Source organism: Delphinapterus leucas, chromosome 9 (genome assembly GCF_059928025.1).
Source record: "Delphinapterus leucas isolate spDelLeu-1000000601 "Yukka" chromosome 9, BTC_Dleu_Yukka2, whole genome shotgun sequence".
Classification (NCBI taxonomy): domain Eukaryota; kingdom Metazoa; phylum Chordata; class Mammalia; order Artiodactyla; family Monodontidae; genus Delphinapterus; species Delphinapterus leucas.
In genome coordinates this window covers 15296132-15311306 of record NC_143137.1, presented here as the reverse complement: position 1 = coordinate 15311306, position 15175 = coordinate 15296132, and the positions used below count along the sequence as shown (strand labels likewise).

Here is a 15175-nt window from a genome sequence, read left to right as displayed (position 1 = left end):
AAACCAAGTGACGCTCCGGAGGGTCTGCGTTACCCCCTTCACATATGTTTGGCCAGATTAGGCGGCCTGGTGTCTGCCAGCCAAGTGGCTTTTCCCAGTGGTCTGTCTGTGCTTTCTCCAGTCAGCCCACTTTCATCAATGCAAAAACTGCACAGTGTATTTTCCAGCAAACAGACCCCTCCCCAGGCAGCTAACAGATAATCTAAGGCAATTCGGTTACCCAGGACTATACCAGCCAGTGAGCCAATGGACTTTTGTCATAGCTTGAAGTTGAGGTGGGTCTTATTGGCCACCAACACCACAATGGCTGTTACGTTTTTTATGTTGACAGAATTATGTAAGATTCCCCTGGCCAAGGTCACTAGAACCCCTATGAGAGCAATGATTCCTGCAATTAGTAGTCTGCTCTTTGGGGGCACACTTTTGTTGGTTTTTGGAAGAGAAGCTTCAGATCAGAGAGAGGTTCACACAAGTAATCAAGGGGGTCCGTTGCCCCAGGTTACCAGAGGTTGGGGCTGGGGGCCCTCTTCACTTGACTATGGTGTACCCATGGAGTGATCCCCTGCAACTTCAGGGCAGAATGGGTGGTTAGGATCACCAAGTGAGGTTTGTTCCACTCAGGAGTAAGCTGGTCTCGTGGGTTGCTAATTTTCCTGGTTTTTAGATACACCCAGTGTCCAGGCCGGAAGGGGTGGAGGGCTGTGTCAGTGGGTACGGATAGCACCTGGTTACCATATTCTGTGAGGGCTTTCATGGTTTCTCCTACCTGGAGGGTGTACTTGAGTTGTTCCATTTCAAGAGGGTAAGGTGTCCCTTCTCTAAGGCTTCGAAAATGGGTCTACCGTATGTAAGTTCAAATACACTTAAATTTAACTTATATCTTGGAGCAAACGACATGCATAGCAGGGCAGTTGGGAGTAATTTAATCCAATTTTCTTGAGTCTTCAGGCATAGCTTGGCTAAGGTTCATTTTAAGGTCTGATTGGATCTCTACTTTTCTCAATGATTGGGGTCTCCAGGCTGAGTGCAAGGTCCATTTTATGCCCGGGGCACTTGTCCCTTTTGCCATTTGCAACATGAATGCTGGACCATTATCACTTAGTCGGAATCTTGGGTTTTATCTCTTTTAGTAATACGTTAGGCACTTCAGCTGCCATTTCAGTTCTAGTGGGGAACGCCTCTACTTACCCTGAAAACGTGTCCACTAGCACCAAGAGATACCTGAAATTGCCTAGTACTCTCAGCAGGACAGTGAAATCAATCAGTCGGTCTTCCCCAGGATATGTCCCTATGGTCTAAATGGGCCTTATCTGGGGACCTCTGAGGTCTCTGGTGTTGGGTGTGTTCCTGTTTAGACGGGGCCGGTCTCAACTATCCAACTGATTATATTTTTCATGCCAGGAGTTACCACGACCTCAACTGACCCATTACGTATATAGGGCTTCCCTTCTGTAATGAGTTTCTTGATGAGCCTCCCTCATGGCTTGACAAGCTGCAGTTTGGGAAAAGAAGTATTTCCCGTGTTCATTAACTAGCCACTCCTGGCCTCCTAGATCTCTGTTGCAGCCCCATTTCTGGGCTTTGTCTCATTCTTCCTTTGTATAGACTGGGGAGTAATTGGATAGATCTGGCCTTTTAGGTATGAGGAGTAATTGCCAAGTTACTGGTTCTAGGACCGCCCTTTTGGCAGTTGATCTGCTTTGCTGTTTCCCTTTATTACCTCTGTATTCCCTTTTTGATGACCCCTCCAGTGAATCACCACCACTTTTTTCAGAAGTTGCACTGCTTCTAGGAGTCTCAATATGTTTAAGCCATGTTTCACCTGCTTCTTCTCTGCAGGTGAAACATGGCTCTTTTCTTCCAAATAGCCCCGTGTGCATGTAGGATGGCATAGGCATGCCAGCAGCCTGTGTAAACATCTAAGATCTTCCCTGTCCTGAGCTCTGGGGCTCAGGTGAGGACCATCAGCTAGGCCTTTTGGGCTGAGGTCCCTGGGGTAGGCTTCATGCCTCAATGACTCAGGTCTGAGATGTCACTGCATATCCCGCCATCCTTTTTTTCTCTCTCATAAAATCGCTCCCATCTGTGAACCATTCCTCTTTGGCGTGTGGGAGAAGCTCACTTCCTAGGTCAGGGCAACTGGAATATATCATGTTCTATACAATCATGCTCCAGGGGCCCCATTCCTGTGGGTAGCAGGGTGGCAGGATTTAGGGTGTGCCAGGTTTTTGTGGTAATGACAGTTGTCTAAAAGCATAGCCTGAAGTTGAATCGAACTTCCGGGGGATAGCGCTCTGTTTCCTTAGAGCTTTCTAAAGCCTGACCCTGGTGGAGAGTCCAAATAGTGACTGGCTGACGAAGCATTAACTTTTCAGCCTCTGTTAGCAGGATTGAAGTAGCTGCTGCTGCCTGTGGGCAAGGAGCCCATCCCTTAGCGGTTTTATCTAATTGTTTAGAGAAATAAGCAACCACCCAAGTAAGGGGTCCCAGTTTTTGATCTAATACCCCAAAGGCAATTCCGCTTCTCTCATGAATGTAAAGGTCAAAGGGTTTAACTAAATCTGGGAGGGCCAGAGCAGGGACCTGAAGTAATTGCTTTCCCAGTTCTTTTTTTTTTAATTGAAGTATGGTTGATGTACAATGTTGTACCAATCTCTGCTGTACAACCAAGTGACTCAGTTATACACATATAGACATTCTTTTTTTATACATTCTTTTCCATCATGGTTTATCACAGGATATTGAATATAGTTCCCTGTGCTATAGGACCTTGTTGTTTGCGTTCTCAATTCTTTTTTTTTTTTTTTGACCGCGCTGTGTGGCATGCAGGATCTTAGTTCCCTGACCAGGGATCGAACCTGTACCCCCCGCGTCGCGAGTGCGGAGTCTTAACCACTGGACCGCCAGGGAAGTCCCTGCTTTCTCCATTCTTAAAAGGCCCCTTCACATTCTGGAAGGATGAAGATCCTTTTCTTTCAATTTTTCATATAAAGGCCTAGCTATTAGACCATTAGGTATCCAGATGTGGCAAAACCCAGCCATCCACAGGAAGCCCCTAAGCTGTCTTCTAGTTTTAAGAGGGGCAAGACTGCAAATGGCTTCATTCCTTTCCTGGGGTAGGCTTGTCTGACCTTCTGTGAGGATGAAGCCTATGTAGGTAACCGTAGTTTGTGATATTTGAGTCTTTTTCTTGGACACCTTATATCCTTTATCAGCTAGGTGGTTCCGGGTGGTTACAGTATTTTTGTCAGAGGCCTCCTTAGTAAGGTTGGTGATCAGAATGTCCTCTTATATATGAGGGAACCCTCCCCCAGATATATTGATAGATCTTTAAGGTCTTTAGCTAAAGTTTCCCCAAAGATGATGGGGGAATTTTTGAACCCTTAGGGTGGGACTGTCCGGCAGTATTGTTTTTGTTGTGTGTTTGGCTCCTGCCACTCAAAAGCAAAAATTTCATGTGACTCTGGGGTGATTAAAATACAGAAGAAGGCATATTTTAAATCTAATACAGAATACCAGGTCCTGGTGGATTGTAGAGTGGTCAGCAGGGTGTAGAGATTAGGGCCGACTGGATGTATATTCTCTATGGCTTCACTGACTGCCCTGAGGTCCTGTACCATCCAGGGTTCCCCACTGGGTTTCTTTATGGGGAGAATTGGGGGTATTACAGGTGGATTGGCATGGCCTAATAAGGCCCTGGTCAACTAGGCCCTGTATAACAGGGGCAATGCCCAACAAGGCCTCCTGACAGAGAGGGTACCATTTTCTGTTAGGCCGTGTATGTCTGGGTTTTAGATGGACCATCACAAGACTGGCTCCTTTAGCTCGTCCCACCCATCCTGGGGCCCAGACCTCAGGATTTCTTCCAGGGAGGTCAACTTGCTATGTCCAGGGAGGTTTGTCCTCAGCCATTATCATCTTGTGCCCCTTGTCTAGGGGATGCCAGTCTCCATTTTGTCTCCCATTAGGTGGATAGTAATTCCCAATTTATGTAAGATATCCCTTCCTAGCAGAGATATAGGCATGTGGAGACATATAGGAAGGAATGGGTGAGCATTCTAATGGCTCTATGAATGCCCATTCTTGGGCCTTCCCTGATAACCCCATAATTTTACAACTCTTGTGACTGTGTTTGCCTGATCTGGTGTTCAAAACCAAGTAAGTGACACCAATGTCAACTAAGAATTCAACAGGTTTTTTTCTCTATGTCCAGTGTCAGCCAGGGCTCCTTGGGGGTCAGTTGGAGTGCCAGCTTAGGAGTCCCCTGGCCCTGGCATTCTTCTATTTGGACCATCTGCCTTCAGGGTAGTGGGCAGGATTTGCCACTTCTGTCCCCCTTTGGGGGCAGTGAGGGCATTCTCTCTTCCAGTGTCCCTCTTGTTTACATATGGCACACTGATTGGGTCCTAGTTTCCTTGGTTTGCTGTCCCTCAGTGGGGGCCAGTGGTCACTCACCAGAGTCAAAGGTCTCTGTGGGTAGTTAGTCCAGATTCCTGTGCTGACCAGTTGACACTGGAGGGCAACAGCCAGTAGGTGGGCCTGCCTCTGGGTGTTTTTATCCTCTTACTTTTCCTCCTTTATATATCTGTTTTTAAACATGCAGTAGGCAACCTCCACCAGGCAAGAGATAGGGGTATCTGGTTCTATTTCCAGATTCTGAAGTTTATGCATAATGGCGAGGGCACTTTGGGAAATAAAATATGCCCTCAGGCTTGTATTCCCTTCCAGTGACTCGGGGTCAGTGGTACTATAAATTCAGAGACACTCCTTGAGGCGCTCTAGCAATGCCGAAGGGTTTTCTGTTGGCTCCTGGTTGTTCTCCTTTATTTATTTATTTATTTATTTAATCTTTTGGCTGTGCCACACAGCATGTGGGATCCCAGTTGCCCAACCAGGGATCGAACCCATCGCCCCCGCATTGGAAGCATGGAGTCCCAGCCACTGGACCACCAGGGAAATCCCTGATTTCCTTTATCTTAGTCCAATTGACAGGTTTCTTTCCTGCTGCCTGGATTCCATTTAGGTCATATTTTTATAATGTGTCAGCCTGTCTTTTACCTGCTTCTCCATTGTCTCAGTCCCAGTTGGGTTTGTTATCTAGGACCGCTTGATTCCCAGGTCTGAAAATGGCATGACCTACATTGTTTCTGTTCTCTTTGTATGCTTCCTCTCAGGTTTTCAAAAAGACTGTGGCCTTTTCTTCCTCATTAGGAGTACATTGAGGAGGCTCTAAATGTCAGCCCAGGTAGGGTCATGGGTCTGAAAAATTCCCCTAATCAGATTCAGGAACCTCTCTGGATCTTACCTCAACCTCTTGCTATGACTTTTCCAGTTATACAGATCAGAAGTGGTAAATTGTTGTATACCTGGATGAGCCCTCCTTCTCCACTGGGGACCAACCTCAAAGGGAGTACTTTTCCTTGTGGGTTGTTGGACCCTATCTGGTAATTAGTCCCACTCCGTTTATGTGCTGAACCACGTTCCAGGGGAGGAGGCTGATATGGAGGGGACTGCTGGGGTCTGTGGCCCAAATCAGGTTATACGAAGGAAGGGGGTAGGGAGGGAGTAGTAGGAGGAAGGTTAGGGAGGAGATCAAGAAGGTCCTCAGCGGAAGGGTCAAGGACTGGTATTACCTCAGTGGAGAGAGCCCACAACCTTTTTGAAGGCCTTTGTTCTGAAAAAGCCCATGAAAAACGACATAGGGAATTTCTTTCCATTTCTTTTGTTTCTGGCATAGAAGGTCCGGTTGTAAAATGGTATTGTAATTTAGAGATTCACTGACATGCCAACTTTCTCCATCTCCCAGCTAATATTGGGACCAGGCTGTATTACATAGGAAGATTAACTGTTTTCTGGTCAGGGGATGATACCTGAAGAACTTACAGTTCTTCAGGATTCACCCTAATGGGCATAAGTATGGAGGACATTTGGTTCCCCGTACCTTAGATGTTCTGTTTTAGATTTGTTTCCAACTACTGAGAGGGAGGTTGGAGTGATTTGTTGGCGTGCAAATGCCACAAGATTTGGCTCAAATAAGACTTCCAGTTCAGGAAATTTGGAACCAATACCAAACTGTTAATGGGTTCCTCAGAAGACCCAAATAGGAGATGTCCAAGTGGCATGGATGCTGATGTTACTTGGAGACGCCCCCTTGAATTTGTAATGGCCCATGCTAGAGGCGGTTAGTCCCTCCTCAGTCAAAATACCCCGCGGGAGGTTAGATGGCACTGACTCAAGGATAGAGCAGCTTAGCCTCTCTAGTTCCTAGAGTGTCTAGCAAGTCCAGAGCCTGGTGGGTGGGTCCAGGTGGGAGGGCCACAATCAGTCCCATCTGGGTCACCAAAAATTTGTTACCAAACCTCCCAAGTTGGTCCCCCCAAAAGGGTTCACTCGCACCAATAGAATGAGGCTGAGTTTCATTCAGAAGCAAAGGAAAGCTTTATTCTTTCCTCAAGGAACGGAGAGGTATGAGCTTGCACTCTAGAGTCCATGCTCTCCCTTAAAGGCCATTGGCAGGGCTGCCTTATAGGGTTCTTGGCAGCAGGGAGGGAATTGGACTTCTTGAGGGTCAGACACAGCTGTACTGCTCACAGCGATCCAAAGTGCTGGGTGCAGCATTTCCACACACAGCATGCTGCCGCCGTCTTGAATTGCAGTGGTGAGCACAGCACTCCTGCACACAGCCTACCAAGGTGAGATGTCACGCACCGCCATTTCACACAAGGAGCTCTGGTCTGAAGTGCCAGATGCAGGGCCTCTGCACGTGGTACCCAAGTGAAACTAGGCTAAGCACAAAGGAAAAAGTGTTTTATTTTTTCTATTTTATTACCCAGATTCTACTTTTATTCCCTGGGAATTGTCAGTGGGCTTTGCGGTGACGGCAACACCAGTATTTGTGATTACAAAAATAAGACTCTTCACCTGCCTTGAAGAATGACATTTGGTTTAGGCTTGGAAGTCCCCATAGAAGCCCAAGTCCTCTTTTGTCTTAACCTTAGCTGTTATGAATAACACTCTCCTCTCAATGTAGTCCATGATTCTCAAGAGGAGTTGGGATACTGGGGAAGGATCCCATTCCAAGTTTGGCTTATCAGAATCTCCTAAGGGAAAGACCTCTCCATCCTGTTAATCCTCCCAAGAGGGAAAATTACTATTCATCCTCCCAAACCCAGCACTCTTAGATTGCAGCCCCATAGGACTCTTCTCTGGAGTCTGTATTTCACCATTCCCTTGACCTTAATCAGTAACAAAAGCTTTATAATACTACCATGGCATTGCTCACGCCCCACCCTTCCCCCACTCTTCCCCCACCCAGGTTTATAAACTCCTTAGCTCCCTTGCCTCTGGGCAAGTCTGTCTATAGCATCTCACAAAAGAAGAAGAAAGAAAGAGTAGAAAAAAGAACGTCTAGCCCTAAGCTTCCTTTTGCATCTGTATGCTTGCTGGTGAAAGGTAAATAAACATCTGGTCTATTCTTCCTTTGTTCTCTGAACTGGGACTTCACTCCCGAGGAGATTTTCTTCTCAGATGAGATTTGGAAAGGTCTTTTTTCTTTGCTTAGATGGTTTGAACTGATAATTTGCATCTACAAAGGAAACTAAAAAATACTGAATAGCTCTTAGAAAACACTGTGGAGGCACTCCTTAGGATAATCTTGCCTCCACTCTGAATGAGAAGAGACCTCCAAGTGAATGAAAACCCAAAAGCAAAATTTTCAATGCTGAGTTAATTTTAATATTGTCCCTGGATAACTCTCTCTAAGGTCAAACAGATTTTAATTCACCAGCCTTAAAATCAGTACCCCCTCTCCCCACCAAGGAAAACATTTAGATAATTTCAAAATAAACAAATAAAAACATAGGATTAAAAAAATTAACCTAGTATTACAAACAAAATAACCCAATATTACAAACAATAGAAGAGTAAGATAGGAAAGGCTCATGTGAAATTCTCACACAAGCCCACCTCCAGTTGAGTTACTTCATAAAGCATAAGATTTTTGAATAAAATATACACAGTTTATTCTGTTTATTCTCATCAGTTCAAACCAGAATTGACTTTCATAAGAGAAATAATACAACAAAAGATAGCAGCTGAACTAAAATAGATAAAATAAAGAGATGATACAGATGAAAGAAAAGCAGGCATTACTAAAAAAAAAAAATCAGAAAAAATGGAGCAGTAGCAAAATCAAAGTTATAACACACAAAAATTTTCTGTCAAAAGAAAACAGATAATGCATTGTGAGAAATGACCATGTTATAGAGAAGGGGGCATTGTGAACAGAGAGCAGTGCTCATACATACCTTGGGAATAGTTTTAAATTCCAAACACAAAGGCAGCAGGGACTCAGCCTGCAGCGTTCTGCTGAAGAATTTATGAGGTTCCTTGGCCGCTTCATCTAGCACCTAATCACAGAGCCACTTTTACCTGAAAATTCTCCTGTTTCCTTACACACAACCATCAAACACTTTATAAAAACAGAGCTTCAGGCTTCAGGAAATACCAGACAATGACAGAGTTCTGTGGAAATCAGAAAGAATCAGCTTTGATCTTATCAGACTGACAATAATGATAGAAATGTAAGTTACACTTATATCTAATAAGAAGCTTGATGAAGTCCAGAATGCTGGGCTGGCCATTATCTTTCTTAGTACAAATGAGAAAGAGTTGGCTAAATGATATTTACATTCTGGTGATAACCATGAAAAAAAAAAAAAAGAACTTGTGACAAGGATTCTCTCCTTGGGCAACTTTACTGAGGTTTTTCTAGAGCCTGCATCTCAAGTGCACCTGCTGATGTTGGCCTTCTATGTCCATCTTTGAATTGTCCAATTTTAGCAAGAATCCTGCAGTCGGTTTAGCCAGAATCCCCACCCTTGATATCTAATCACCCTCTACATCTGATCAAATTCCTCATTCCCCACCATCCCCCAGGTAATATCGCCCTACCCTGTCTTCATCAAGAATCTTGATAGGTCAGTGTAGTGAAGAATTACCCATCTTTTAATAATTTTCCATCCACCGACCCCTTCACCCCCACCCTGCTTCTTGGCTATAAATCTCCATTTTCCTTTGTTGTATTCAGAACTGAGCCCAATCTCTCACTGCAAAATTCTACTACACTAGACCCTATACTTATCAAGATAGTCCTGAATAAGATCTGCCTCTGCGTCTTTAATAGGTGTTAAGTTAATTAAACAAGGAGGGTGTTAGACTAAGGTGGCTTTAATGCCTTAGTAGCCTATGTAAGCAAACCCAAACCTAAGCCTAAAATGCCTCAAGGTTAAGAAATCAAAACCTACAGACAACAGGTCACGAACAGACAAGTAGTCTTTCCCAAATATGCAAACACTTATTATAGCCAGTCAGATAACTTCCTTGCTTTGCTTCCACATCTTCCCTATAAAAGATGCTTCCACATCTTTCCCTTAGTTCCTGCCAGTGGGGTGCTCCTTGCCACTTCAGTTCTGGTGCTGCCTGATTCTTTTTTTTTTTCCCCCAGCTTTTTATTTTATTTTAAAAAAACTTTATTGAGTTATCATTGATGTATAATATTATATGTTACAGGTGTACAATATAGTGATTCACAATTTTTAAAGGTTATACTACATTTATATGTATTATAAAATATTGACTATATTCTCTGTGTTGTACAATAATATATCCTTGTAGCTTACTTTATACATAATAGTTTGTACCTCTTAATCCCCTACTCCTATATTTTCCCTCCCTGCTTCCCTCTCCCCCCTGGTAACCATTAGTTTGTTCTCTATATCTGTGAGTTTGCTGCTTTTATGATTTATTCACTAAAGTGTTGTATTTTTTAGATCCCGCATATAAGTGATATCATATAATATTTGTCTTTGTCTGACTTATTTCGCTTAGCATGACACCCTCCAAGTCCATCCATGTTGTTGCAGATGGCAAAATTCCCTTCTTTTTTATGACTGAGTAGCATTCCATTTTATATATATATAATATATATACGTATCACATCTTCTTTATCCATTCATCTGTTGATGGACACTTAGGTTGCTTCCATATCTTGGCAATTATAAATATCAATAATATGAACATTGGGGTGCATGTATCATTTTGAGTGTCTTTGTTCTTTTTGGTTACATACCTAGGAGTGGAATTGCTGGGTCATGTGGTAGTTCTAGTTTTAGTTATTTTAGAAATTTCCATAATGTTTTCCACAGTGGCTACATCAGTTTACATTCCCACCAGTGGTTTACAAGAGTTCCCTTTTTCCCACATCCAAATAAACTTTAAAATTTAATAAGTTCTGGTTTATCTTTTAACACAAGTGTTACGAATAATATTTTCTTTGACACTAGGTAGGGCAAAAATATTTCCAATGAAGTATGTGAGTTGAATATATGTTTGTCTCTGCTCATCCAGAAACTACTGAATAATAGTAAAGTCCTATGAGTCACAAACCTGAAAGGGCAAAGAGAATAGGCGAGTAGGGGAGAAATGTTGTCAACCAAAGTTTGGGAGCTGGAATGAAAATGAAAGATAGGTAATTTGCTTACCAGGCCAGAGAGTACCTGAAAGGAGGGCACAACGGTATGTGGAAGTGGAATATAAGCAAACTGACTCACAGTGGTTTTGTTTTGCTTTTTAAATTTAAGAGTTTATTTAAGCAAAAATTGATTCATATCAGGTAGTGCCAAACCACAAGTGGGTAGGACTAGTGCTCCTGATTCACAATGTTGAAGCCCAGACAGTCTCAGGAGATTTGAGGCACCAGGATCCCCCAGAGGTGGGTTGCAGATGGTCTAACAACAGAGGAAAAGTCTGTTTTTAAAGTAGTTGGGTAAAAGCAGGAAAGAATGAGGTAAAGTGGCAGTGATCCTATGTGTGGAGTTTGCCTCAGATGTAAGCTGCAACACAGAGCTAACTGACAGAACACTTACCTGAAAGTGAAGAGCCCTGAACTCCTACTTTAAGCTACCTGTGGATGACAGCACCTTGGAAAGCTACCCTTAGATGCTCTCTGAGCACAAGCCCCGCCAATGGTGACCTCAAAAGGAAATTGATAGAAAGATTTTATACAGAAAGATGCAAGCCTCTTTGGTGGTTTCCATTCCAATATGTAAAAGAGCTAGGAAGTCATCACTCCCAACCTCAAAACAAGAAAAAAGCTGTACAAACTGAAAATCAATCATTCTTCTTAAAACCATCAGAAAATTGAGGTTACAGGACAAATTCCCACTCCAAAAACTGAAGAGACAGGTGGATCACAGCTTACGTGGAACAGAAGCCACTGGAGCTGAAGCCTGTGGGAACACTTCAGATGTTATTGACTAGTTACTGGAGATGGAACAAGGACTGGCTTGAGAGTTAAAAACTCTTAGGGGCTCAGTCTCAGGGTGCCCCCTGATACTTTCATGAATTTACCTCCAGGAGCCCCACCAGGTTTTCAAGATGAAAATAACACAAAAATCTTCTCATGTTTAGGGTAGGAGAAGGAGAAAATCACCACTATAAATATATCCAGATGGAGAGTTCTGTTCTCTATAAAAAAAAAAAGAGCTCACCCTCAGAGAAACTAATGCTTTACCAGAGCCTAACCTATCCCAGAGGGAGGGGAATTAGACAGCCTTCCCGTCCTTCTCTACCCTTCCTGTCTCACATAAAAGGAGGGGGGAAAGCCTATAAAAATTCTTCTGGGGCTTCCCTGGTGGCGCAGTGGTTGAGAGTCCGCCTGCCGATGCAGGGGACACGGGTTCGTGCCCCGGTCCGGGAAGATCCCACATGCCGCGGAGTGGCTGGGCCCGTGAGCCATGGTCACTGAGCCTGCGCGTCCGGAGCCTGTGCTCCGCAACGGGAAAGGCCACAACAGTGAGAGGCCCGCGTACCGCAAAAAAAAAAAAAAAAAAAAACTTCTGAAGGTTGCAACCCATAGACACAGGCCCACTAAAAAAAAAAAAACGAAGATTCAATCATAAAATTACAGATTTCTTCCTTTCTGTAATACCTTGTCACCATATAAACAGGATTCTTGTATAACAATAGTGAGTTACAACTGACAGAGCTGTAAGAAACAGTCTCTAACTAAGAAAGAGTTGCTAGAGAAGCCCAAAGGGAACAGGGAAGGCAAAAACAAAAACACTAGAGGAAGTTGAACTCTCTGACACCTACAGCTACAGCAGACAGTAAACACAACCTAACACCTACCCAGGTAAACATAAAACCTCAGTTTTATGTTTATCTCAGTTCCTATTACCCAATACATTATGTTCAGCATTCAACAAAAAATTCAAAGGCATGCTATAAGGCAAGAAAATATGCAGTCTGAAGAGACAAAGTGAGCATCAAAACCAGTCTCAGATATGGCAGAAATTTTGGAATTACGAGGCAGAAGTTTAAAATAATTATGATTAGTATGCTAAGGGCTCTAATGGAAAAGGTGGATAACATGCAAATACAGATGGATAATGTCAGCAGAAAAAATGGAAACTCTAAGGAAGAATCATGTTTAAAATTAAAAAATAAAATATTGTAACAGAAATGAAGATTGTCTTTGATGGCCTTCTTGGTCTGTTGGACACAGCCAAGGAAAGAATTAGTGAGCTTGAAGATATTAATAGAAATTTCCAAAACTGAAATGCAAAGAGAAAAAAAAAAACAGAACATTCATGAAACGTGGAACAATTGCAAAGGTGCAGCATACATAAAATGGAAATACCAGAAGAAGGAGAAAAAGGGTAAGAAGAAATATTTGAAGTAACAACGGCTGAGAATTTTCCAGAGTTAATGACTGATACCAAATCACAAATCCAGAAAGCTCAGAGAACACCAAATATGATAAATACCAAACATCTACACTGAGGCACATCATTCAAACTGCAGAAAACAAAACAAACAAAAAATTCTTGAAAGAAACCAGAAGGGGAAAGAACCCTTGCCTATAGAAGAATGAGGATAAGAATTATACCAACTTCTTTCCAGAAACCAGGCAAGGAAAAAGAGGGTCAGTGAAATATTTAAAGTGTTGAAAGAACAAAACCAAGAGCCTACAAGTCTCTATCCAGCAAAAATTTCCTTCAAAAGTGAAGGAGAAATAAAGACTTCCTCAGACAAACAAAAACAGGGAATTTCTTGCCTATAGACCTGTCTTTTAAGACATGTTAAAAGAACTTCTGTAGAGGAAAGGATTATTTAGGTCAGAAACTCAGATTTACATAAAGAAAGGAAGAGCAGTAAAAAAATCAAAGGAAAATAAAATATTTAATTTTTCTTATTCCTATTGATCTGATAGATCAATGTTCATTCAAAATAATAATAGCGGAAGTGGTAGGGGCTGCGGTGGGCGGAAGGGCGCCCTCGTTTCGCTGGCTCTGTGGCGGGCCCAGTGAGGACCCCGGAATTCGGAGCAGCCGGGAACCCGGCCTCCGCCCTCGGGGCCCTCTCGCCGGGCTGGAGACCCAGGCCCGCAACGCCGGGCCCTACCTACCCTGGAAGTGCTCGCGGCCTGGCGCCTGGACTGGGGAGTTGCTGCACTTTGGCGTAAAATCAATTAGGGATTGTTTGTCAGACTCAAGTTAGAAGTGAGAGTTCAGATAAGTGAGGCCGCTGTTGCTGTTTTGAACACCTCAGAAGGGGAGAATAGATTTATCAGGAGTGAAAAAGAAAAGCTTGCTAGGAGTCAAAATAATAAGAAGTCCAGCACTAGGGCTCCTTCTCCTACCAAACGCAAAGACCGCTTTGATGAGAAGTCCAAGGATCGCTCCAAAGATAAGGGGGCCACCAAGGAGTCGAGCGAGAAGGATCGTGGCAGGGATAAAACTGGAAAGAGGTGCAGCGCTTCCAGTGGTAGCAGCAGCACCAGGTCTCAGTCCAGCTCGACCTCCAGCTCGGGCTCCAGCAGCGGCTCCACCTCATCTTCTGCATCGAGCCACTCAGGAAGTTCCAGCACATCCCCCAGCTCCAGCTCTCGCAGCTCCCCTGGCTCTCCGAGTCCTTCTCGGCGCAGGCCTGACGACAGGCGGCGTTGCCGCTCCAAATCCAAACCACCCAAAAGAGATGGAAGGGAAAGGAAAAAGCGGAGCCCTTCCCCTAAACCCACCAAAGTGCACATTGGAAGGCTCACCAGAAATGTGACCAAGGATCATATCCTGGAGATATTCTCCACCTACGGGAAAATTAAAATGATTGACATGCCTGTAGACAGGATGCACCCCCGTCTGTCTAAAGGCTACGCATATGGGGAGTTTGAAAATCCAGATGAGGCCGAGAAGGCGCTGAAGCATATGGACGGAGGACAAATGGATGGCCAGGAGATCACTGCCACTGCTGTGCTGGCCCCCTGGCCTCGGCCACCCCCCAGGCGATTTAGCCCTCCCAGGAGAATGCTGCCACCGCCTCCCATGTGGCGCAGGTCACCCCCACGGAGGAGGAGCAGGCAGCATTCCCCTCCGCGCAGGTCCCCTGTGCGCCGGCGATCCCACTCCCCGGGCCGCCGCCGCCACAGGAGCCGCCCCAGCTCCACCTTCTCCCAATAAGCAGGGCCACCGAAGCTCTGCCCTGTGACTTGTATCCCATCCAACTCACTTTTGTCACTTTTCTAGCAGGAGGATCGGTAGGAAAGAAATCCCTCACTCAGGGGCAGGCTTCGAAGGTGAAGGCAGTAATTGCTGTTTCCCCTGGCGGCAGAGTTCCGGCTACAGGAGTGTTGTTGGTTTGGGGTCGTGCTTATGAAGATGCCCTCCAGTTTTCTGCCTAGAAAGCTTCCGCATTTCTAGTTCCTGAGAGTCAGTTTAGTGGCAGAGCCAGCAGGGATGCGCAGGGGGCTCCAGGAAGTGGTACAGCCCCAGCCTGGGAGCATGTTTTCCCATTCCACAGATGATGTGGGGCCCATCTGGTGGGCTGGTTGTGCCCTAACCTGTTAGCCTGCAGGGTCCCACAGGAAAGGTGTGCTTTTACGCAGCTGCCATTCCTGTTAGCCTGGCCCTGCTCCCCCACTCAAGTCCTCTTCTGACCTCTAGGGCCAAATACCCAAAATGGTTCTTTTCACGTGTACTCATGTGCGTGCACACACACACACACACACACAAACCTACGTCTCCCTTTCTCTCTGAAACTGGTAAGTTGAGAGCCAGCTCTGTTGGGTCATCACAGAGCCCCCTCGTTGTGTTGGTATTCATGGTGGTCGTGCAGGTTA

The 15175-nt window shown here is 44.6% G+C and overlaps 1 protein-coding gene across 1 annotated transcript; it reads left to right on the top strand.

The window, feature by feature from the left end:
- Window positions 1–832: 832 nt before the first annotated feature.
- On the top strand, window positions 833–14525 carry LOC111176103 (uncharacterized). Its single transcript, XM_089917970.1, has 2 exons — window positions 833–843; window positions 13550–14525. The coding sequence occupies exons 1-2, from the start codon at window positions 833–835 to the stop codon at window positions 14514–14516; spliced, it is 978 nt and encodes a 325-aa protein (XP_089774096.1). The 3' UTR covers window positions 14517–14525.
- Window positions 14526–15175: the final 650 nt, after the last annotated feature.